The sequence below is a fragment of the Sciurus vulgaris genome, assembly GCF_902686455.1.
Source record: "Sciurus vulgaris genome assembly, chromosome: 19".
NCBI classification, from domain to species: domain Eukaryota; kingdom Metazoa; phylum Chordata; class Mammalia; order Rodentia; family Sciuridae; genus Sciurus; species Sciurus vulgaris.
In genome coordinates this window covers 9,237,987-9,261,766 of record NC_136480.1, presented here as the reverse complement: position 1 = coordinate 9,261,766, position 23,780 = coordinate 9,237,987, and the positions used below count along the sequence as shown (strand labels likewise).

The window sequence follows — 23,780 nt, the reverse complement described above, 5'->3', positions numbered from 1 at the left end:
ACACTGTTGAGTCAGTAAGTGAATTAATTTGGAGAAGCAGCCAGCATTCTCAGGGTGGATCTAGGTGCTAGTATTAGTTCTTTCCTCTTAGTGAACTGGAAAGGAGTTTCAAACTAGAGTACCATTTTAAACTTCTGAGTCTGGTAGAATTCACCAGACTCAGACTCCTGACCCCATGACTAAACTTCCAAAAGGGGGATGTTATCTCCTGGCCTCCCCAGTGCTCTGTAGTCAACCTCTGCAGCTCCCTCCTGTTCCTCCTTCTCTCACAGCCTTCCTACTGTGTTCTCCGAGCTCCTTCTGTTTTCCTCCATAGACACCACCACCTCCCTTGCAGACTGATCAAGCAGCTGCTCATTCTCTCATGTTCTATTGCATAGAGGTTCTCCCCAAATCTTCCCAGACAATTACATCTTGTCCCTCAGGTGCTCACAATCTCCTGTGACATCTGCTAGACCTCTTTCATTGTTATCATTTTTCAAGTTTTTCCCACTATTCTAATTTTCAGACAGCTTTGGCAAATCTTTCCCCCTCCACTCCAACTTGTGCCATTTTCCCCACCATTTGTATGGATAGCATAACCAGGGTGCTTCTTGTCTCAGTCATCTTCAGGAATGCCTGGAAACTGCTGGGCACAGGCACACACCTGTAATCCCAGTGGCTCAGGAGGCTGATAACATGATAACATTGAAAGCCAGCCTCAGTAACTTAACGAGGCCCTAAGCAACTCAGCAAGACCCTGTCTCTAAATAAAATACAAAAAAAGGTCTGGGGATGTGGCTCAGTGGTTAAGCACTCCTGAGTTCAATCTCTAGTACCTAATAATAATTATTCCTAGAAATATGCAGGTCAAATATTCAGCTTTCTACTCACAATCTCCTGTCCTTCCAGCTCCTTTTTAGTCCCTTAGTCACTCCATTTCCTCCATCTATTGCCCCATTCCAAAATCTACTTCAACACCCAACTGAGATCCCAAGGTAGATTTCTAAAACACTCAGGACCCTCACCTTCCCTTGTGCCTACCTGTCAATCTCCAGCCTGCCTTCTCTTCTCTGTGATGACAGATTCGTGGTCCTCTATCTTTAGAACCATTAGCAACTGTTCCAAACTTCCAGGCTCCTCTCATACCCCCTGGGGCACACAGAAGATGGATGCGTGCATCTTATAGAAGAAAAAGTAGGTCCAAATCTTCACCTTGTTGGCTTAGGATCAGACTTCCTTAACAGGACTCCCATAGCACAAGAAATAAAAGCAAGAATCAACAACTGGGACAGCATTCTGTCAGCAAAGGAAACTATCAGCAATGTGAAGAGAGAGCCTACAGAGTGAGAGAATATCTTTGTCTCTCATACTTCAGAGAGAGCACTAATTTCCAGAATCTATAAAGAACTCAAAAAACTCTACACCAAGAATACAAATAACCCAATCAACAAATGGGCTAAGGAAATGAACAGACACTTCACAGAAGAAGATGTACAAGCAATCAACAGATATATGAAAAAATGTTCAACATCTTTAGTAATAAGAGAAATGCAAATCAAAACTACCCTAAGATTCCATCTCACCCCAATTAGAATGGCGATTATCAAGAACACAAACAACAATAGGTGTTGGCGAGGATGTGGGGAAAAAGGTACACTCATACATTGCTGGTGGGACTGCAAATTAGTGCAGCCACTCTGGAAAGCAGTGTGGAGATTCCTTAGAAAACCTGGAATGGAACCACCATTTGACCCAGCTATCTCACTCCTTGGCCTATATCCAAAGGACTTAAAATCAGCACACTACAGAGATACAGCCACATCAATGTTCATAGCTGCTCAATTCACAATAGCCAGACTATGGAACCAACCTAGATGCCCTTCAATTGATGAATGAATAAAGAAACTGTGGCATATATATACAATGGAATATTACTCAGCTATAAAGAATAAAAATTATGGCATTTGCAGGCAAATGGATGAAATTGGAGAATATCATGTTAAGTGAGATAAGCCAATCTCAAAAATCCAAAAGAGGAATGATCTCACTGATAAGCGGATGATGACACTTAATGGGGGGTGGGAGGGGGGCAAGAATGGAGGAAGGAGGGACTGTATAGAGGGAAAAGAGAGGTGAGAGGGGTGGGGGGGAAGGAAAAAAATAATGGAATGAATCAAACATCATTACTCTATGTAAATGTATGAATGTGCAAATGGTATGCTGTTCCTCCATGTACAAACAGAAACAACATGCATCCCATTTGTTTACAATAAAAATAAATTAAAAAAAAAAAGATGGATGTCATGAGGTGAGTGCTCCTTAGACTTTGCACTTCCTTTTCCTCAAAAGTATCTGACATCTTTCCATCTCCCCACCTCTTCCCCTGTATTCAAGATTCTCTATCTTTCATCCTGGGTCAGTGGTTCACCCTTCACACCAGACTTGTTCCTCATAGCCTCCAACTCGCTCCTACCTGTGGATACTCAGGACACTCTAATATGCAAGGAAAGAGATTCCACAGCCCACTGGAAGTAATGTGCTGAGCTTTGTCCACTACTGGCTCTTTCTGTATTTTTTGTTTACTGAATGAATTCCAGTCACTAATTTCTCCTCCCCCTTCCTCCTCCCCATCTGTACTTCTCATTCATTGTCACTCTGTCCCCTCCATCTCTCTCCCTCAAAAGACTTCAATGTGGCCTCCTTGTCCCCAAACCCACTGGACACATTTTTCAGCCCCCTTTACTGAACCTCTCTGCTCCATTTAACCAGTTGACCTATCCTTGAACTTGAAATCCTCAAATTTCCAAGTCAAGCCCTCTGACACTTCCACCCTCTCCTTTATGGACATCCATCTCTTCCTCTGCCGCTCCTTTGCATCAGGCATTTGCCATCACACCATAACCGCTGCTTTTTTCACACCATGTAGTCACCCTGGGCAGTCACATTCACACTTTTCCTTATTTTCCCCAGTGCTGGAAATGCAGCCCAGGGGCATTTTGCTGTGGAGTTGCATCCCAACCCTTCTTTATTTATTTTGAGACAGAATTCTTGCTAAGTTGAACAGACTGTCCTCCAACTTGAGATCCTCCTGCCTCAAGCCTCCACAGTGGCTAGGATCACAGGCGGGGCCACTGCACCCAGCTACACCTGCACCTCTGATGACAATCATTACCTGTATGCTGATGATTCTGTTGAGTTCCCAACTCCATAAGGCTCTGGACATCCATTAGGGTGTCCCACACATGTTTTAAATGTAGCACATCTCAAAATTAGATCTTAATTCTCCAAATCTTTCATTTCTTTCAAGAAAAAAAAAATTTAGTCTTCTCAATACCACTTTTTTTCCTTATTCCCATAGTCACCAAGTATCCTCAGTTCTATTCCCTGAATATTGAATTTCTTTCCTCTCAGACCCACTGCCACCACCTTGCTTCGCACCAGACTTCTCATTTCCCTTGATTGAGATTGTCTCTCTCTAATCCACAAACCTCCTAACACCACAAACTGAGTGATCTTCCTCAAACATGAACTCAGTTGTTCCCCCTCTCCTGCTCAAAATCCTTCTGTAGCTCCCCAGTGTTCTTAGTTCTGGACTCCTATACGTGGCTTCTGAGCTGCTTTAGGATCTGCCCTTGTTTATCTTTCTAGGCCCATCTATGACCCCTCCATCCCTCACACTTCAGAAGTCAGATTTCCTGCATCATTTTAGATCAACACATGTACGCTTCTGCCTCTTGACTTTGGTCTCTCTCCTCAAGCTGCCCTCTCTTTTATCATGGCCTTCCTAACCCTTGCCTAGCTTCTCATCGAACAGCAAAACTTTCTCCTAGTCTACCCACCCTACCAACTGCACCCAGAGTGCCCTGCATCCAGCAAGTTATACCTTATTTGTATATATTCATCTCCACAACCAGACTCGCCCTTGTACAATAGGGTCTTTGTTGTGCATGTTACAATAAGTGTACCATACACTGCGTGAAGCAAATTACATGCATTCCCTAATTACCTCTTCCCTGTGAGACAGTCACTGTTGTTATCTCCCCTTACTCACTGGGGATTTAGAAAGAGGTCAAGACATGGACAGAAAAGGGTGGAGCCTTGTTGTAGTCAGAGTCCCAAATACAGAATCAAGCCTGAGCAATCAGGAGTGTGCAGATACTGCCAGCCGCCCACTCCATCTAGTCTCCTTTATAAGGAACCCCAGTTTTATTTAGGTTAACATTGCACCTAGTTAACATTTTCCCTATAGCTGCACATAATACAGTATGCATAGGACTCAATCCTATGGGATTTCCAGAAGTCTTCAGGTGGACCAGGTGACTGGAGCTTCAGTAGTCTTCTTGGGCCATCAGGTATTCTTGAGGAAAGAAAGCCAGGATTGAAAATGACAGCACAGAAAAATAGGAGCCTGGGTTCCCAATAACATTGTGGGCCTTATCGGTCATGCTCTGACTTTTTTGGGGGGCTAGGCAGGGTCTCACTAAGCTGCCCAGGCTGGCAGGCCTTGAACTTGTAATCCTCCTGCCTCAGCCTCCCAAGTAGCTGGGGTGACAGGCATGTGCCACCCATGCCCAGCTTAGTTTATTTTACCATGACATAAAACGTGGTAAAATAATCTGTCTCATTAAGCCACAGTAGGAGGGCCCTGCATAGGCAGCCAAGAGGTCCATTTTAATCTCACCCGGCCCCACCCTGGAGCCCCTGGGGCAGGACTCAGAAGCAGCAGTCAGAATGGGTGATATAAAGTGTTTCTTTATTTGAACGTCATTCCACCTGCACTGAAGCTCAAACCCAGCAGCAGCAGAAGGGGTCAGGACCAAAATAAATGGTACCAAACTGGACAATGAACAGCAAGGACACATTCAGACAGAACTTACTAATGGGGTGTAGACGACACCACGCTACCCTAATGACACAGCACAGGCCCTCAGAGCTCTGTCAGTCAGAGCCCAGGAGAAGGACGATGGCTCCCCGTTCCCTTCTCAGGAAACTCCAGTCCCTCCCAAAAGCTAGTCCTGAACCAGACAGGGGCCTGTGGAAGTTTCTAGTGCTGGGAAGACCCCAGCTTCTCCAAAGACAGGGTCTTCCTTTCTCAGTTCACACTGGAAGCTTGAGGAGGGCAGTTCCCCCTGGTCTCAAGCAAGAATCTCAAGGCCAGGGACTCTTTCTTTCTAGGCTGATCTAAAAACTCTCATCTTCTTGACTGTTCCAGGCCTGAAAAGGATCTTGACCCTACCCACATTCTTACCCCCTCAGAAAGTTTTCCTCCCTAGGTTCCAGTTCCACATCCCACAGCCTAGAAGGACTTCACTGACCAGCCCCTTGGGCCAGAGACTGAACCACCTCCAGGTTGTGGCTGCTTTCACTCTCCTTGGAAGAGTCCCCAGGGTAGAAAAAGCTGCCAGACCCCCTGACAGAGGACTCTTTCAGGGACACAAGGCCAGAAGGCTCTTGGTCAGAGGCCTTCCTGGGGTCAGAAACTGTTACCTCCCAAAGGCCAAGGCCAGTTTGCCCGCAGAGGCCTGCCTTTCCCCTGAGGCCTTCATTGCCCAGGAGAGTCATCAGAGCCTTGGGCCTGGCCAGGTCTCTCCTGGGATCTTGAATGAAGCATCTACCCCCACCTCTGCTGAACTCTCAGGGGCAAGGCCGCAGTTTGGTCCCCACTGCAACCTGACCCTTCCCATGCCAGACGTCAGTCCACCCAACCCTGCTTTCCTAACCCCAAATTCCTTGGTGCATCTCCAGGTCGCCTCTTGCTCTACCCAGGCTGGCTACATGGAGGGTGACATGGGATCATCGTCAGACCACCCCCAAAGGGAATTAGCCGCCTTCTTCCCTACCACCCAGTGCCAACCTATTGAGAGGACTGCCTCAATTCATTCCCTTCTGGTGTGGCTCCCCCAACTCCAGTCCCTGGAGATATGGGGTCTTGGCTGTTGGGCCCCGGACCTCCTGCTACTTGGCATCTGAGGAAGTCAGTTCTAACCTCTCCACAGGAGCACAAGAGTCTGGTGGCACCCCAGGGCCGCAGCTGTCCTTGAAGGAACAAGCTCCCCCTTTCCCACTTTCTCACACAGCTGCTTTCCTTGTTCCCCGTCATCTTGCCCCCTTCCCATTCTCTCCCCCTCTCCTGTCCTCTCCTTCCCATTCTCTTCCCCTGCATCTCAGGTGTGCCCCCTGCAAATCGTCTGTTTGCTTTTCCCCTAGTCCTTTCCCTGCACGTCTCTCAGACCCTCCCACCCTCCCTCCACACACACTCTGCACCTCTCCATCTTCCTCTCTTCTCTCCCTCTGTCTTCTGTCTCCAGTACCTCTGCACCTCCCCCTCTCCTCACCTCTTTTTCTCATTGCCAATCACTTGCTCCTGGACCCTCCCATCACTCCCTAACTCTGCCCTCTTCCTCTAAAACGGGGCTTTGGTTTGACTTTGGGGAACCCACTCCTACCCAACCCCAGTTCCTCCCATGGGGCTCCTTCCCTCACCCTCCCATCTAAGACCCTGGTGTACAGGTCACCTACCCGGAAAGGCTCCTGTGGTGTGGCTTCAGGGAATGGGGTGGTGTAGAACAGGTGGGGGGAACACAGTGCAGGGCCCAGAGCTTTTGGGGAGAGGGGTTTGCCTAGAGTTAGTAAAGAGATAGGGTCAGGACTTGAAAAGTTCCAGGTATCAGGAACCCTCCCAGACCCAGCATCTGACTCCAGTTTGGGTCCAGAGGAAGGAGCCATGCACAGGTGGCTTCTTGGGAATCCTCTCAGGTTCACATCCTACTGAAATGAACACAAGGGTGGTAAATATGGCACTCCAGCTGCTTTCCTCCCCTCTAGCTGAAGCCGCATTACTAAACGATAATGCACTTCCCCGTGAAGCCTGCAGGGGGCGCCACGATCTTTCTCAGCAGCGGACCAGGCAGTGGGAATAGGAGCCGGCACACTAGCTAGTCTGCTGCCCTTGACTGGGTGCTGAAAGGGGTGGTCCAGGCCCCAGGGTGGAGGACTCCCAAAGCTAGATGGTTCTGCCACAAAATCCACAAGGTAATGAGAGATGTCCAAAAAACACCTGGAGTCCCTCACTCGCTCCCTGCCAAGCCCCCACAGTGGGAGGAGAGGGTGAAGATTTCTCATCTGCCCCTCCCCAATTCACACGCACGCGCGCGCGCACACACACACATTCACACAGGCACGCACGCACGCACGCACACACATATACTCATTCATGCCTCGGCTCCAAGCACTGCCCATCAGGCTGCAGACCCTGGGCACATTGCAAGGCGAGAAGTGGGCAAGGAGGAGGAAGAGGCAGGGACAGGGTAACAAGGCCTAGGGATGGGGACAAGGGTACCCTGTTCAGAGGTGACCTGCAAGTTCAAGTTATGCAGAAAAGTATCAAAGAGGCAAGACAGTCTCTGCCCTTGGCAGATGCCCAGGGTGTGGGGGGCATGAGAAGGGGCAGAAGGGGCAATGCACCCCTAACTCCCCACCTCAGGCCCCCCTCCCCTACCCCAACCCCGACCACAGGGCCCATAAGTCTGTGCTGTACAAAACAGGCCAGGGTCAAGGGTCCAGTCACCGAGGAGACATGCCAGCAGAGGCCAGGCCAGGCTCAGGTTAGGCAGCTCATGAGCCCCAGCTGCCTCCAGAGCCTGTCTTTTCTCAGATTCTGGGCTGACCAGGGCCACAGTCCGTGGCTGACAGGGAAGCCCTGTGCTTTCTCCCTTGGTACAGCTCAGATTCCTTTGGGAGTGCTGGGAGCAGGCTAGAATTGAGGCAGAGGAGACCTGGCACCTGGAGCTCTGTGGCAGACATGGTGGAACCATCCTCGGCAAAAAGAGAAAAGAAAAAAAAAAAAGAAGAAGAAGGAAAAGTCCAGCCCACATGCCCACCTGGGGCAGCGTCTTCAATAAATTTCTGTAGTAGACAGGGACTAGGGAGGCGAGGTTACAGCCAGGCAGCAGCCCTCCAGACTGAGAGCTGGAACCACAGCGCCTCCATCCCCTAGGGATCTGCAGGGACTTCCAGGCCAGTCTGGAGAGGAGAGGAGAAACCCAAGGGACGGTGGCGTTCAGGCTCCTTTAGGTCAAATTGAGGCAGGAGCCTGAATCAGGCCCTCCTAGGGTCTAGAGTGCCTCTCCCCTCTGCCAGGGTATGGACAGGCCCATCTTCTCTTCAAAGCCTGGAACTCAAAGGCTGGCCGTAGGTGAGAAGTCAGTCTGAGATCAGGTCTTCCCTCGGAGCCTGAGTGGACAGATGAGAGGGCAGGAGACAGGACAAGTTGAGGTCAGGCCAATCCCTGGGCTGTGATCCTGGCTTTCAGGGTCCCTGTGAGTGAGCCACAGGGCAGGGAAGGACTCCCCATCCAGATACGTCAGCCCCTGGCCGCAACACAGAGCTTACTGTAGAGCCCACAAAATCTGAGAGAGAGAGAGAAAGAGAGACGGAAAAAGTCAGAGACCACTGGGCCATTAGGGCTCCCCGTGGCCACTCCCCAGGGCAAAAGTGAGGGGACACAGCGCAGATTCTGAAATGCCAACCAAACCACTGACTAGCAGGATGCCCTTCCACACCCCATCCAACCTCCCTAAGCCCCAATTTTCATTTGTAAAATGGGGATAACAGCCTACTTCACAGAGTGGTGACACGCCACTTGACAACTGGGCCCAGTTGTGCACACCTAGAATCCCAGTGACTTGAGACACTGAGGCAGGAGGATTGCCAAGTTTAAGGCCAACCCAAACAACTTGGTGAGACCCTATCTCAAAATTTAGAAAAGGGGACTGGGGAGAGCTGGGGATGTGGCTCAGTGGTAAAGTTCCCTGGGTTCAATCCCTAGTACCACCACACACACACACACACACACACACACACACACACACACACACACACACACAAAAAGTCAGCCAAGGACTTGGCACATAGTAAATCTTGGAAATTGTGGTAATGTATTTTGGTTTTGATTTTTGTTCCTCAGAACTAAACTGAAAAGCTGGCTCATTTTGAACTCCCAATGAGGGATGGAGATCCCAAGCACTGAATGAAGGCAAAACAGGGCTCCTCTTTGTCAACTGTTAAAGAGCATTAGGAAGAAAGACTAGTGGGCTCACCTGGCCCTAGTCATAGCCCAAAGTCCCTCACAAAAGACCCACAGCAGTCTTGGTCTTGCACTTCTAGAAGCTGCCACCAGAGGGCAGGCCCTGACCTCACACCAAGACCACAGAAACCCCTTGGACTCTCAAGACAGGTTAGCAGATCACTGTCCCAAGAGGGTCCTGAAAAGGGGATAGAAGAAGAGCCTCACCAGGCTGAGAGCAGAGTAGAGCTTAGACTTTGGACTAGGGCCTGTGTTTCAAAATCCCACTGCACCACTTAGATGACCTTGGGCAAATTACTCCACCTCTCTAAACGTGGGCTTGCTTTCTTCTCGGTAAAAGTGGTCATGATGTCTGGGTGAGGACTGACAGTGTTGGTGAGCAGGTTCCCCATATGCCAGACCCTGCTCACCTCTTTGCAGGAGCAGTCTTTCTTCTTTGCATGACAGCCCTGGGAGGTGGCAGTATTCTCCTCAACCTCATTTTATGGAGTGCAGGTTAAGTAATTTTTAAGATCAAACTGCTTCCAATGCAATCTGCCTTCACAGTCTAAGACTTCCACCATGATACTAATTGTCATCTCCTGCCAAATGAAGTAGCAGGATGCATACATTATCTCATTTAATCCTCACTACCATTGTTTCTATTGTATAGGAGAGGAGAGACACCCCCCAAGAGATGAGTATAATTCATGCAAAGTGCTACACATAGATCTGGCACATGCTCAAGGAAGAGGGGAACTATGAAAATTACTACTCCCATTTTCAGAGTAAAGAATGAACACCCTGACAGACACATTGATGCAGTCTCTCCCAGCTCTGGGGGCAGGTGGACCTTTGGATCAAAAATCTCTGCTTGATACCACCCCTTTAAAGAATCATCTCACACTATCATTTTTTGTTTCATTTTGTTTTGGTACTGGGGATTGAACCTAAAGACACTTTACTACCCAGCTACATTCCCAGTCCTTTTTATTTTGAGACAGGGTCCCACTAAGTTTTGTTGAGGATCTTTGTAAGTTTCTGAGGCTGATCCTCCTACCTCAGCCTCCCACATCTCTATGATTATAGGCATGTGCCACCATGCCCAACTTATAATTAAAAATTTTAAGCATGCAATTCTACTTCTTGAGATTCCAAGAAAAAATTGAACATCTGTATGAGAAGGCAGAACAAAGGTGTTCATTGTAAAATTGTCAATAACAGCAGAGACCTGAAAACCTCTGCGATAGCTCCTGAAAAGAGAGTAAAATAAACTACAGTTCCTTCCTCTTACATTATGATGTGTGTACCTGCACAGAAAAGGGTCTGACAACAGCAGTTACCCTGAGACTCTGGTCTTATGTGTAAATTTTTTCTATATGGTATTTTACTGTTACTTGATATATATAAAAGTTTATACTAACATATATTACACTAATATAATCTATGATATACTAATTATATAGCATACTGTAATAACCACCTGAGAACCATACCATTCAAAAACTGGAGGAGGGCTGGGGTTGTAGTTCAATCGTACAGCACTTGCCTAGCACATGTGAGGCACTGAGTTCCATACTCAGCATCCCATACAAATAAAAGTATTGTATCCATGTACAACTAAAAATTTTTAAAAAAAAAAGAACTGAAGGAGCACAAGTTTGGGGCCAGCTCATCAACTTAGTGAAACCGTTTCAAACTAAAAAATTAAAAAGGCTGGGGTATGGCTCAGTGGTAGATGCCCCGGGCTCAATCTCCAGTATGTAAGAAAAACAAAAAACAAAACAACAACAAAAAAAAACCTATAATTCTACCAATAATTTGAATATACCTACATGCCCCCATCTCATGCTCCAGATTCCTCCCCTTCCATCCCAACCACAGATAACCACCATCCTACCTTTTGTATTTATCATTTCTTTGCTTTAAAAAAAAACAAAACACATACTGTTACCATATGTTTAAACAATAACATTGCTTCGTTTTGCGTGGTTTTGAGCACAATAATTATATCATTCTGTCATCTTCTGGAATTTATTTTTTCCTGTCGATATTATGCTTCCCAGCTGCATCCATTCTGTTACAGGTAACTGAAGCGCGTTCCTTTTCACAGCTGTGAACTACTTAGCGATGTGACCGACCCACCCGCTGGTCCGTTGTGAACCTGCATTCTTTGCTTTCTAAGGGGCTGTAGCCCGAGGTGGGTTTGCTAGGTGGTGGGCATGAAAATGATCGGATCTGAGGGATTTCATCAAATTGTTTTCAAGCCGACGGTCTTGTCTGTAGCGTTTCTAATTTTTGCATAACTGGTTATTTTACCTGAAATTGCCCCCACCCGGGCCGAAGGCCTCGCCCTCCCGCCCCGCTGGCGGCCGCACTCACCCTTGTTCTCCTGCTTCAGCTCTTCCTGCAGCAGGTCTGTTTGCCGGTTGCCCAGCACGAAGGCGAGGAAGGAGAGGATGAGGGCGTTGAGGATGCCGATTATGGCCAGGATGTACGCCCAGCGCACCGAACAGTCCCCCAGGGAGTACTTCCCCGTCTTGGCCCCGCACATGTCCCGGATGGTCTCGGCGTCCCAGCCGTCAGGGAAGATCATGCAGCCCAGAACGAGGCACAGAGCTGGCGGCGCGAGCCGGGCCCACCGCCATGGTCAGGAAGGGAGAGAGAAGGGATGGTTACTCTCTAGATCCTGGGGACACTAGAAGTCCCCCCTCAGTCTGGGCTTCAGGGTTGCTGCTAAGCCCATCAATGCGAGTGCTTGTTAACTGTCCTGTAGGTTCCAAGGACAGATAATGACACAAGGAACTTTCTGGAACCCTCAATGCCTTATCCCTCCTCCCCACCCCCCATAAAATCAACTCCTCCAAAAACCTTCTGGGAAACACGAGAAAATAGCAAGCTGCCACAGTGGCACACTCCTATAATCCCATCGACGGCTCAGGAGGCTGAGACAGGAAGATAGCAAATTCGAGGTCAGCCTCACCTACTTAGGGAGACCCTGAATCAGAATTAAAAAGGGCTGGGGATGTATGTAGCGCTAGTGGTAAAGCGCCCTGGGTTCAATTCCTAGTACCAAAAAATAAGAATAAAAAAGAGAAAGTAGCAAAGCACAACCTCTTCCAGGTCCCTCTAACATCCTAGCCATTCTTAAATTCTTACCCTCTCCCACCCTTGTTTTTTGTTTTGTTTTGTTTTTGTTTCGTTTTCTTCTTGTTTTGTCTTTCATTCAACTATTGTTTATGGAGTCACTCCCGTCCCGGCATTCCCGTTTATGGAGTTGCCCATCCCAGCAACTGCACTAAGAGAACAAGCCACTGAGTACCAACTGCAGGGCTGAACCTAGTTCTTCCACTCACTAGCTGTGCGACTTTGCGGGTGCTGCAGAGGCTGAATGGGTCTGTTTCCGCTGAAACAGTAGAAAGCACAGTATTTACCTCACAGGGTGATGAGGAAGATTAAGTGAAATAACTCTTGTAAGACACATCGGGTAGTGGCAGGCACTCACGTAGGCAGTATTTCTTGAGGGCCTATGTGTGCCAGGCCAGATGAGTTAGGGGAAGGGCACTTGGATTTGTGTCCCATGGAGCTTGCAGTGGAGGAGAGGAATATTATAGCAAAATGGTTAAGAGGGCTGAGGCTCTGCTGTTTGCTAGATGTGTGCCCTGGAGTGAATTCCTTCACCTTTGTGCCTCAGTTTACAGATCTATAAAACGGGGAGGATATCGTCAAGCGGTTATAACGATTACAGGGAGATGACAAAGTAAAGTGCTTTGCATCAGTAAGTGTTAAATGTAAAGGATAAATGTTAGCTGTTAGTAGTAAAACTAGTCATAATGATTAAAATAATAATTATGCAAATAAATAATGTGGGGGTGTTTTCAGGTGGGGAGGGAGAGACTTGACAGAAAAAAGGAGAAGAGGCCGAGGGGACTTCTAAATAATTCCCTGGTTGGCATGCACCTGATTTGGGTTAAGCGACCTACCTACCTCTGCCAATCCCAGCCTTAGCGGTGAGGGCGGGCTCTTCCAGCACTTAGACTGGGTTGGCTCAAGCCTGAGCCAATCAGTTCCTTGTAACAGTGATTGGCTGCGAGAGAGGCACATGCTGCATCACAGGCCAATCAGAGCCACGGGACTTAGTCGGCCCACGTGGAGACTTGGTCTCGGAGGACTGGCTCTGTCTGAAGGTTTGTTGCCCTGTAACATCTGTCAGTCTCGCCAGCCTCTGGGTCACCATGTCTGAGATCTGAAGGTTGAGCAGGGCTGTGTTTGGAAGTGTGGGGCCCTTGACCCCGTGGTAGGCCCAGAGGGTGATTAACCTGCGTTTCAGATGTCAGCGGTGACTTAAGTATGGGTGGTGGTCAGTTCTGTCCACGATCTATGTGGCCCACCCGGTGCCCAGGGTGGGAAGTGGGCCCTCAGCTTTGCCACTTCCTCATCTCCTGTGCAAGGAAGCGCTCCCCACGCCCCAGATCCTCAAACCTCCAGCAGAGTGGGGCCCCTCCTCCCCAAGAAGCTGCAGGGATTCTACTCCACTCCCCACACGTGCACCTCATCCTGATGCAGGGCTCCCCAGAGGTAACCAGAATGCGCATGTGCGCATTCTAGGGGGCTTCCTCTGCACTCCAACGCGTGCCTCCTCCAAGGCAGTTCTCTGCTCTGGTGGCACTCACAGCTCCTCAAAGACTGGGAAGAGAGTTCCAGGCAAAGGAAATGGAAAATAGAGAAGCCCTACGGCAGAAATGAGCTGGGCAAGTTAAAGAATTAAACAAGTCTGAAGATGACCGCTGGATACCCCCGTGGAGAGCCAGTCTGGACCTCGGGAACAGTTTGGAGAGGCAAATTTGGTAGCTGCGGGCAGTTGTGGGTATTTAAATTCTGGAGACTGGACGTCGTGGAGACCCAAGGGAAGGCACAGGACTTGGCCCTCGGGCACTCCTGCACTGACAGTGCGGGAAGAGGAGGAGCCTACCGGGAAGGACTGACCACCCCTCTGCCCACAGACCCCGGACACGTTGCCAGACCTGGAGACCCTAATGGAGAGGGGAAGAGGTTCAAACACAGGAGCAAGGAAAGGAGGAGTGGTCTCAGTGCCTGCACTGCACTCAGCCCTCAGCGTCTCCCTGGCCCTACGCAAGGGCTCCTGCCTCCCCTGACACCCTCTGAATCTCCAGGAAGAGGCAGTAGGGAAAAGCCCCGACATGGCCAATCTGCCTGTCCATCTCCTTTCCTGCCCTCCTCTCCCTGAGTGCTACAGTGGCAGGCCACCGCCACACACTCTGTTTTCGCTCCCTGGAGCATCCCTGTCTCCATGGAAACTGCTCCTGTATCCCAGCACTGTAGCCTTCCAACTTGCAGCTTAATCTTAACTGCAGGCAGACCTCTCCCCTCTGCAACCCGGGCATGGAAACCTGGGGTTCCTTCCCTGTACATTGTTTGGTTCTCTCTCTCTCTCTCTCTCTCTCTCTCTCTCTCTCTCTCTCTCTCTCTCTCTCTCTCTCCCTCCTTTCCCTCTCCTTCTTTCCCCTGAGGTTGTGCTCAAATCTGAGCTTAGACTCTCCCTTTTCCGTTTATGTCTCTCAACATTTAACATTCATTCAGCACCCCCTCTTTGCTTTTCTTCCCTCTTTATCCCCTCACGCCGTTCCCTCTCCCTTCCTTCATCTCAGTTCATACATTCCACAAGTAAATTTCTGAGTGCCTGTCACGTGCCCTTCACTATGCGGCATGCTGGGGATAAGCACAGTGTCTGAGGCCCATGCTCTGAAATTCAATCAAGTTAACACACAAACAGAATCAGTATACACGTCAAGGAGTGCTTCACAGGAAACCAACTAGGAGCAAGACCCAGAAGGACACAGGTGGTCGGAGAAAGCTGGAGCATTCCCTTGTCATCCTTTGCTCCGTAGGATTTCAGATGGTGGCCATGGGGCCAAAAAAGCAACTCCAAGAATGGGAAGCACCCAGAAGTCAAACCAAAGAAGAAAAGTTAAAGCTGGGTTTCCTTGCTGGGTCTGATGGTATGCGCCTCTCAGGAAGCTGAAACAGGAGGATTGCAAGTTTGAAGCCGGCCTCAGCAACTTAGAGAGGCCCTAAGCAACTTATTGAGATCCTGTCTCAAAATAAAAATGAAAAGGGCTGGGGACGTGGCTTAGTGGTAAAGCACCTCTGTGTTCAATCCCCAGCACACACACGAGCACGCAAACACACACAAAGATGGGTTTCCTTGAACCTGGAGGGAGAAAGGAAAAGATCAGGTCAGGAAAGTGCCCAAGAAGCTCAACCATCAAGAGATGCAATGTCATAGACAAGACAGGCTCCAGCATTCCCATTTGCTGGATGAAGAAACAGGCTGAGGTCCTTGGGTTCCAAGTTCAAGTGTCTTTTGGAGGTTAGGAGCTGGCAAAAGAGACAACTGCGGGGCTGAGATTGTGGCTCAGTGGTGGAGTGCTTGCGTAGCATGCGTGAGGCACTGGGTTCGATCCTCAGCACCACATACAAAATTAAATAAAGTTATTATTAAAAAAAAAAAAGAGCCAGCTGCCACTGTGGCACAGACACAGATGCAGGATGCGGTGGGGCAAGGTTTCTCACCTCGGCATCTTCCAAATTCAGGTTGGAGAATTCTTTGTGGCAGGGAACTCGTCCTGTGTACCCTGAGATGTTTAGCATCGTCCCTAGCCTCTACCCACTAGATCCCAGTGGCAATCCCATGTTGTAATGTTTTTTAGAAAGTCTCCGAACAGGGCTGGGAAGATAGCTCAGTTGGTAGAGTGCCCGCCTTGCAAGCACAAGGCCTGGGTTCAATCCCCAGCACCGCCAAAAAAAAAAAAAAAAAGAAAGAAAGAAAGTCTCTGAACATTGGTAAATGTCCCCTGAGGGGTGACTATCCTTGGTTGAGTGTAGGCAGAGGAGTCCTAGGATGAGGCATTTCCCTCCAGTAGCTCCACACACCACAGACCACAGACTTTCCCTGCTTCAAGCAGGAGGTATTATAGCAAAATTAAGATTAATAACATTAATATTGGGGAGACCGTCTTGCTCTGGTGAGTAGACAGGGTCCTGCCAGCAGCTTTCATCTGGTGACTGATATCAAATGTCTGAAGAAGGCAGTTTCTGAGGATGTGGGTCATGGTAGCTGCTGAAGTTTCTACTCCAGACCCGAAGGTCAGCACTGCTCAGGAGACCCCTGACACTTCCATCCCTGAGTAACATCAGAGAAGAAAGGGAACGCATACCCCACAACCAGGAGCTCATTGAGAAGAACCCGGTGGTGTGGTAAGGAATCTGCTGGACGGGTTACTGGAACAAAAGTGAAGAGGTCATAGGGACACGAAGCTCTTTATCTGGTGACTGAGCTCCTGTGAAGTGTCTAAAGGAAGACGATTCCTGAGAATGTGTGTCGTGACGGCCACTGAAGCTTTTACTCCAGATCTGAAGGCCATCAGTGCTCAGGAGACCCCGGACACTTCCATCCTGGAGCCTTTGAGGAAGTCTGTTCCTGAGCTGATAGGATGCAGATTTGGGCCTATTCTGCTAGTCTGCGCATGGTCTCTGGTCTAATGTCTAGGTCCTTGATCCATTTGGAGTTGAGCTTTGTGCAGGGTGAGATATAGGGGTTCAATTTCAATCTACTACATATGGATTTCCGGTTTTCCTGGCACCATTGGTTGAAGAGGCTATCTCTCCTCCAACATATGTTTACAGGGCCTTTGCCTAGCATGAGATAACTGTATGTATGTGGGTATGTCTCTGTGTCTTCTACCCTGTTCCATTGGTCTTCAACTCTATTTTTGTGCCAATACCATGCCATTTTTGTTACTATAGCTCTGTAGTATGATTTAAGGTCTGGTATTGTGATGCCTCCTGCATTGTTTTTCTCTCTAAGGATCGCTTTGGCTATTCTAAGCCTCTTATTTTTCCAAATGAATTTCATGACTGTGTTTGCTATTTCTATGAATAAAGTCATTGGAATTTTGATGGGAATTGCATGAACAGAGAGCCTTTAGAATGGGAGAAAATCTTTACCACCTGCACCTCAGATAGAGCATTAATCCCCAGGATATACAAAGAGTTCAAAAAACTTAACACCAAAAATAAATAAATAAACAACCCAGTCAATAAATGGGCAAAGGAACTGAACAGGCACTTCACAGAAGAATAAATATGAATGGTCAAAAATATATTTTAAAATGTTCAACATCTCTAGCAATTAGAGAAATGCAAGTCAAAACTACACTGAGATTCCATCTCACTCCAGTCAGAATGGCAATCATCAAGAACACAAGCAACAATAAATGTTGGCGAGGATGTGAGGGAAAAGGTACACTCATACATTGCTGGTGGGACTGCAAATTGGTGCAACCACTATGGAAAGCAGTGTGGAGATTCCTCAGAAACCTTTGAATGGAACCACCATTTGACCCAGCTATCCCACTCCTTGGTTTATATCCAAAGGACTTAAAATCAGCATACTACAGTGACACAGCCACATCAATGTTCATAGCTGCTCAATTCACAATAGCAAAACTATGGAACTAAACTAGGTACCCTTCAACAGATGAATGGATAAAGAAAATGTGGTACATATACACACTAGAATATTACTCAGTCATAAAGAAGAATGAAATTATGGCATTTGCTGGTAAATGGATGGAACTGGAGAATATCATGCTAAGTGAAATAAGCCAGTCCCCAAGAACCAAAAGTCAAATGTTCTCTCTGATATGTGGATGCTAACACTTAACAAGGGAGGGTAGGGAGAGGAAATACAGAAGTTCATCAGATTATACAAAGGGGAATGAAGGGATGGGAAGGGAGGAATAGAAAAGACAGTAGGATGATTTGGACATAAGTTTTCTATGCTCACATATGAATACATGAGCAGTGTAACTCCACATCATGCTCAACCACAAGAATGCATCAAAATTGTAATGGGTTGCATCCCATGTATGTACAATAGTCAAAATACACCCTATTGGGCTGGGGAGATAGCTCAGTCGGTAGAGTGCTTGCCTTGTAAGTATGAGGCCCTGGGTTCAATCCTCAGCACCAAAAAAAAAAAAAAGAAAAAAAGAAAAAAATACACCCTATTGTCATGTATACCTAAAAACAATAAATAAATAAAAATAATAATAATATTAACATTGGGCTGGGGGTGTAGCCCAGTGGTAAAGCACTTGCCTGGCATGCTCAAGGCCCTGATACAACTCCCGGCATACCCAAGAAGAGGAGGAGGAGGAGGAGAAGGAGAAGAAAGGAGGAGGAGGAGGAGAAGAAAGGAGGAGGAGGAGGAGGAGGAGAAGAAAGGAGGAGGAGGAGGAGGAGGAGGAGAAAGGAGGAGGAGGAGGAGAAGAAAGGAGGAGGAGGAGGAGGAGGAGAAGAAAGGAGGAGGAGGAGGAGGAGGAGGAGAAAGAAGGAGGAGGAGGAGAAAGGAGGAGGAGGAGGAGAAAGGAGGAGGAGGAGGAGGAGGAGGAGGAGAAAAGGAAGAAATTTTTTTTTAAATTGAGTGCTTAACTATGTGCCAGGTTGCTAAACTCCTAACAGTCAGCATCTCATTTAATCTTAAAAAAAAAAAATTGTGATATGGGAAAAATATCACCCTCATTTTCTGAGAAAGCCAAGGCTTGGAGGAATTTATTCACTGTCTTATCCAGTGTCACACAGTAAGTGGTGGGATCAGTATTCAAGTCTAGACAGGTCCTTTGTGTTTTTCTTTTAATAGACTCACTTTTTTGTGATACAGGGTACCAGGGATTCCATTCACATTTTAAGTAAAAGTGAGTCTATGGGCTGTGGCTCAGTGGTAGAGCACCTGCCTTGCATGCATGGGGCACTGGGTTTGATCCTCAGCATCACATAAATAAAAATAATAAAGGTATTGTGTCCACCTACAACTAAAATTAAAAAAAAAAAAAAAAGAGCAAGTAGCTCATGCCTCTCCAGTGACTCAGGAGGCTGAGGCAGGAGGATCACAAGTTCAAAGCCAGCCTCAGCAATGGCGAGGCCCTAAGCAACTCAGTGAGACCCTGCCTCTAAATAAAATACAAAATAGGGCTGGAGATGTGGTTCAGAGGTCGAGTGCCCAAGTTCAATCCCTGGTACCACCCCCCCCCCCCAAAAATTAAAAGCGCTAGGGACAAAGCTCAGTGGTAAAGCACCCCTCAGTTCAATCCCCAGTATGGGGAGAAAAATAAGTAAATTTAATCACTTTCAAAGAAAAAGAAACCCAAATCATTTGCCATAAATAGAAAGACACTATAAATATAATGAAACCAAAATGATGTTCTTAGTTTCTAGTTAGACACTTTTCCCTGAGAAATGCTTGGAGCCCTAGGGCTGATCTCTTTGTTTAAAGGACTATTAGTAAGTGTGAGAGGAGCTGAAGACACATTAGCGCCAAACCAACACCTTCTCTCCAAAGTTATAAAGGAATGCAAATGGAACAGTGTGCCTGGTGCCATCCTGAACATGTCCCATACTTAGGAACACATCCCACCTTGTCCTGCCTCCTGCCTCCACAGGAGGCTCAGCTCCATCCTTTACACTGCAATTTTAGGCAAGGTCACTTTACCTCTCCAGGTTTCAGTTTCTTCACCAGTAAAATGAGGCTCATAACAGCTGCACTACCCATTTCACAGAGCCTTTGCGAGGGAGAAGAAACAACATGGCAAATTCCTTTTTTTTTTTTTTTTGGTACCAGGGATTGAACCCAGGGGCACTTGACCACTGAGCCACTTAGGGCCTCACTGAATTGCTGAGGCTGGCCTTGAAATTGCAAACCTCCTGCCTCCACCTCCCTAGTAGCTGGGATTTGGGTGTGTGCCCCAGTGCCCAGCTCCATCCATTTACTTCCCCCCCCCCCCCCCCCCCCCCCCCGCTCCCCGTGCCGGGGATCAAACCCACGGGTTTGTGCTTGCAAAGCAAGCACTCTACCAACTGAGCTATCTCCCCAGCCCCATCCATTTACTTTTAATCCATATGCTTCTTTAGAGTTAAAGTGTGTTCCTTGAAAGACAACATAAAACTGGGTCTTGTTTTTTGATCCATTCTGACAATCTGTTTTTAACAGGTGCATTTAAGCCTTGCCATTCAAAATGATTACTGATACTGCCGGACTATTGCCTACCAGGTTTGTTACTGGTTTCTGTTTGTTGCCTTTGTTATTTATTCCTGTTTTTCTCTTCTGTTCTCCTGCCTCTTTTGATTTTAACTGAACACCAAATGTACTATCATATATAATTCCATTTTCTCTCCTTCTTTAGAATATTGTGTGTTTGTGTGTGTCTGTGTGTGTATACACACACACACACACACACACACACATATATATATATATATATATATATATATATATATATATATATGTATGTATATACATGGTACTGGGAATTGAACCCCTGGGTGCTTTACCACTGAGCTACATCCCCTGATCTTTATACTTTTGATTTTGGGACAGGGTCTCACTAAATTACTTAGGGCCTCACTAAGTTGCTAAGGCTGACCTTGGACTTGTGCTCTTCTTGCCTCAGCCTTCCGAGTCACTGAAATTACAGGACTGCACAGCTGCACCCAGTTCTAAATCCACTTTCAAAAAACACTATATCATTTTGTGGCAGTGTGAATACCTTTTAATAACAAAATAACCCCAACTCCTCCATCTGTGCCCCTTTCACTGCTATCATTCACTTCATATGTATTCTTGAATACATTGTTGCTATAATTTTAAACAAACTATTTGTTAGTGTGTGTGTGTGTGTGTGTGTGTGTGTGTGTGTGTGTGTGTGTGTAACTTTTCGGGGGAGTAGGGTACCAGGGATTGAACTCAGGGGCACTCAACCACTGAGCCACATCCCTAGCCCTATTTTATTTATGTATTTTATTTAGAGACAGGGTCTCACTGAGTTGCTTAGCACCTTGCTTTTGCTGAGACTGGCTTTGAACTCGAGCTCCTCCTGCCTCTGCCTCCTGAGCTGCTGGGATTACAGGTGTGCACCACTGTGCCTGGCAACATAAATTTTTATCTTAACTTTTTTTCTTGGGGTAATGGGAATTGAATATTCTGGGCCTCAGACATACTAGGCAACCACTCTACCACTCAGCTACATTCCCATTTCCTTTTTCTTTTTTTAATTTTTTTTTTTTTTTTTTTTTTAGTTGTAGATACCTTTATTTTACACAATACCTTTATTTTATTTATTTATGTGATGCTGAGAATCTAACCCAGTGCCTCACGCATGCCGGGCAAGTGTTCTACCACTGAGTCACATCCCCAGCCCTGTTTGTTTGTATATTATTTACAGGCAGGATCTCACTGAGTTGCTTAGCACCTCTCCATTGCTGAGGCTGGCTTTGAGCTTCTGATCCTCCTGTCTCAGCCTCTGGAGTCACTGGGATTATTGCCCAGCTTCCATTCCCTTTTTAAATTTCATTTTGAGATAGATCTGGCTAAGTTGCCCAGGCTGGCCTCAAACTTGCCAACCTCCTGCCTCTGCCTCCTGAGTTGCCGGGATTATGAGCACCTGCTGCAGTGATCAGCTTTTTCCTTTTTGTTTTTTGTAGTACTAGGGATGGAACCCAGGGCTTCATACCTGATGGGCAAGCAAGCATTCCACCACTGAGCTACTTCTCAGTCCTTTCTTATTTTTTATTTTTCATTTTCAAATGGCGTCTCACTAAGTTGCTGAGATTGGCCTTGAATTTACAATCCTCCTACCTGAGCTTCCCCAGTCACGGGGATTACAAGCGTGCTCCACTGTGTCTGGCCTCTCCTTCACTTTTGAAGCATCATTTCACAGGGTATGAAATTCTAGGGCTGGGGGTGTAGCTCAGTGGTAGAGTATTTACCCAGCATGCTTGAGGCCCCAGGTTCCATCCCCAGCACCAAGTCTCTGCTGCCTTCCCCCACATTCCAAGTGATTCCATTCCTTCCCAGCCCACCCTTTTCTGCTCAGAACAGGTAGTCTCCCTTAAAGCCATCCTTCGCAGTTGCTCGTTTGCCTCCTACTGCTCTGACTCCTCTCCTTTTCTGGCTCCTCCTCTTCCTGCCCCACAAGGGTTGATTTCTTATGCTCTTTTCTCTTCTCCTTCCACACACTCTCCCCAGGCGATTCCATCCTCACTCAGGTGAATCCTCACTACGATGGTGTCCATCTCCCACCCAGAACTGTCTGCTCAACTCCACACCCCAAACATCCAATTGCTTGTTGGGCCTTTCCTCTTGCATAGCCCACACAGACCTCAAATTCAACATTTCCCAGTCATGGTCCTCCTCCTGAGGCCTTTGTGAATGTCCCTTCAGAGACCCAATCATCCATGCAGGAAATCCGGTGTCACGCACAGCACCTGCCTCGCCCTCACCCTGGACACACCCATCAGTCTCCTAAACAGGTCTCCCATCTTTCTCCTGCTTGCCGGCCCCCAACCCGAGCATGGCTCACCTGGACCACTGCCACGGGCTTCTTCCTGGATTTCCTGCCACCAGTCAAGCAAGCCTCCATCCAGTGCATTCTTCACTGAGGCTGCTGGAGCCATCTTTCCAAACCCACAGCTGGCCCTGCTCAGTTCCACATCCAAAAATGACTGCACTGCCTAAGGATAACCCTAGATGCCAAGGCACAGCTCCCAAGGCTCTCCATAGCAGGACCTAATTACTTTTGCAGGCTCACCCCCTAACCGGTCCCCCTTTTCAGCCGCTCCTTCCTTGTTCTAGCACTGATTTGATTTGGATCATACAACAACTAATAATAATTGTAAACATTTACTGAATGTGCCCATTGTGCCAGGGTATGTATATATATTCATAATTAATCTTTAAAGAGTTGCATGAGGTGATTACTTATTTGCTGTGATTTAAATGTGTCCCTGAAAAGTTCATGGGTAGGAAACCTGTTCCCTAATAATGAAGGTGTTGGGAACTGGGACCTTTTTTTGAGGCAGGGGTGAGGTACTGGGAATTGAACCCAGGGGTGCTACATCCCCAGTCCTTTTTATTTTTGATATTGAGTCAGGATCTCACTAAGGAGGCCCAGGCTGCCTCCAACTCATGATCCTTCTTCCTCAACCCCTGAGTAGATGAATTAACCAGTATAAGCCACAGTGCCCAGCAGTCAATTTTTTTTTTTTTTTTTTTTTTTTTTTTTTTTGCGGTGCTGGGGATTAGAACTCAGGGCCTTGTGCTTGCGAGGCAAGCACTCTACCGACTAAGCTATCTCCCCAGCCCAGCAGTCAATTTTTTACAACAGTAACAAGATCATTCAATGAAGAAGGAATAATCAGCTGGACACCACAAAACAGGCCTGTAATTCCAGCAGCTCAGGAGGCTGAAGCAGGAGGATCACAGACTCAAGGTCAGTCTCAACAATTTAGGGAGGCCCTAAGCAGCTTAGCAAGACCCTGTCTCTAATTAAAATATAAAAAGGGCTTGTGATGTGGCTCAGTGGTTAAGCACACCTTAACCACCTTGGTTCAATCACTAGTACAAAAATAAAAAGAGAAATCTTTTCAATAGATGATGCTTGGATGACTAGATAACCAGGTGCAGAAGGATGAAGATGGACTCATATCTCTTACCATGCAAAAAAATTAACTCAAGGGGCTGGGGGTATGGTTCAGTAGTAGAATGTGTGCTCAGCATGCACAAAGCCCTGGGTTCAATCCCCAATGCACACAGGCATGCACACATACACACATGCAAATACACACAAATACACATGCACACACAACTCAAAATGAG

The 23,780-nt window shown here is 47.3% G+C and overlaps 1 protein-coding gene across 1 annotated transcript in view; it reads right to left on the bottom strand.

Moving 5' to 3' along the window:
• Positions 1 to 6,254: 6,254 nt before the first annotated feature.
• Positions 6,255 to 23,780, bottom strand: part of LHFPL4 (LHFPL tetraspan subfamily member 4) — a 28,031-nt gene continuing 10,505 nt past the window's right edge. The window contains exons 3-4 of the mRNA XM_079122393.1: positions 11,429 to 11,665; positions 6,255 to 8,390 (exon numbers count right to left, since the gene is read on the bottom strand). Coding sequence (XP_078978519.1) covers positions 8,290 to 8,390; positions 11,429 to 11,665 — 338 coding nt within the window. The 3' untranslated portion in view covers positions 6,255 to 8,289. The remainder of the gene's footprint in view (positions 8,391 to 11,428; positions 11,666 to 23,780) is intronic.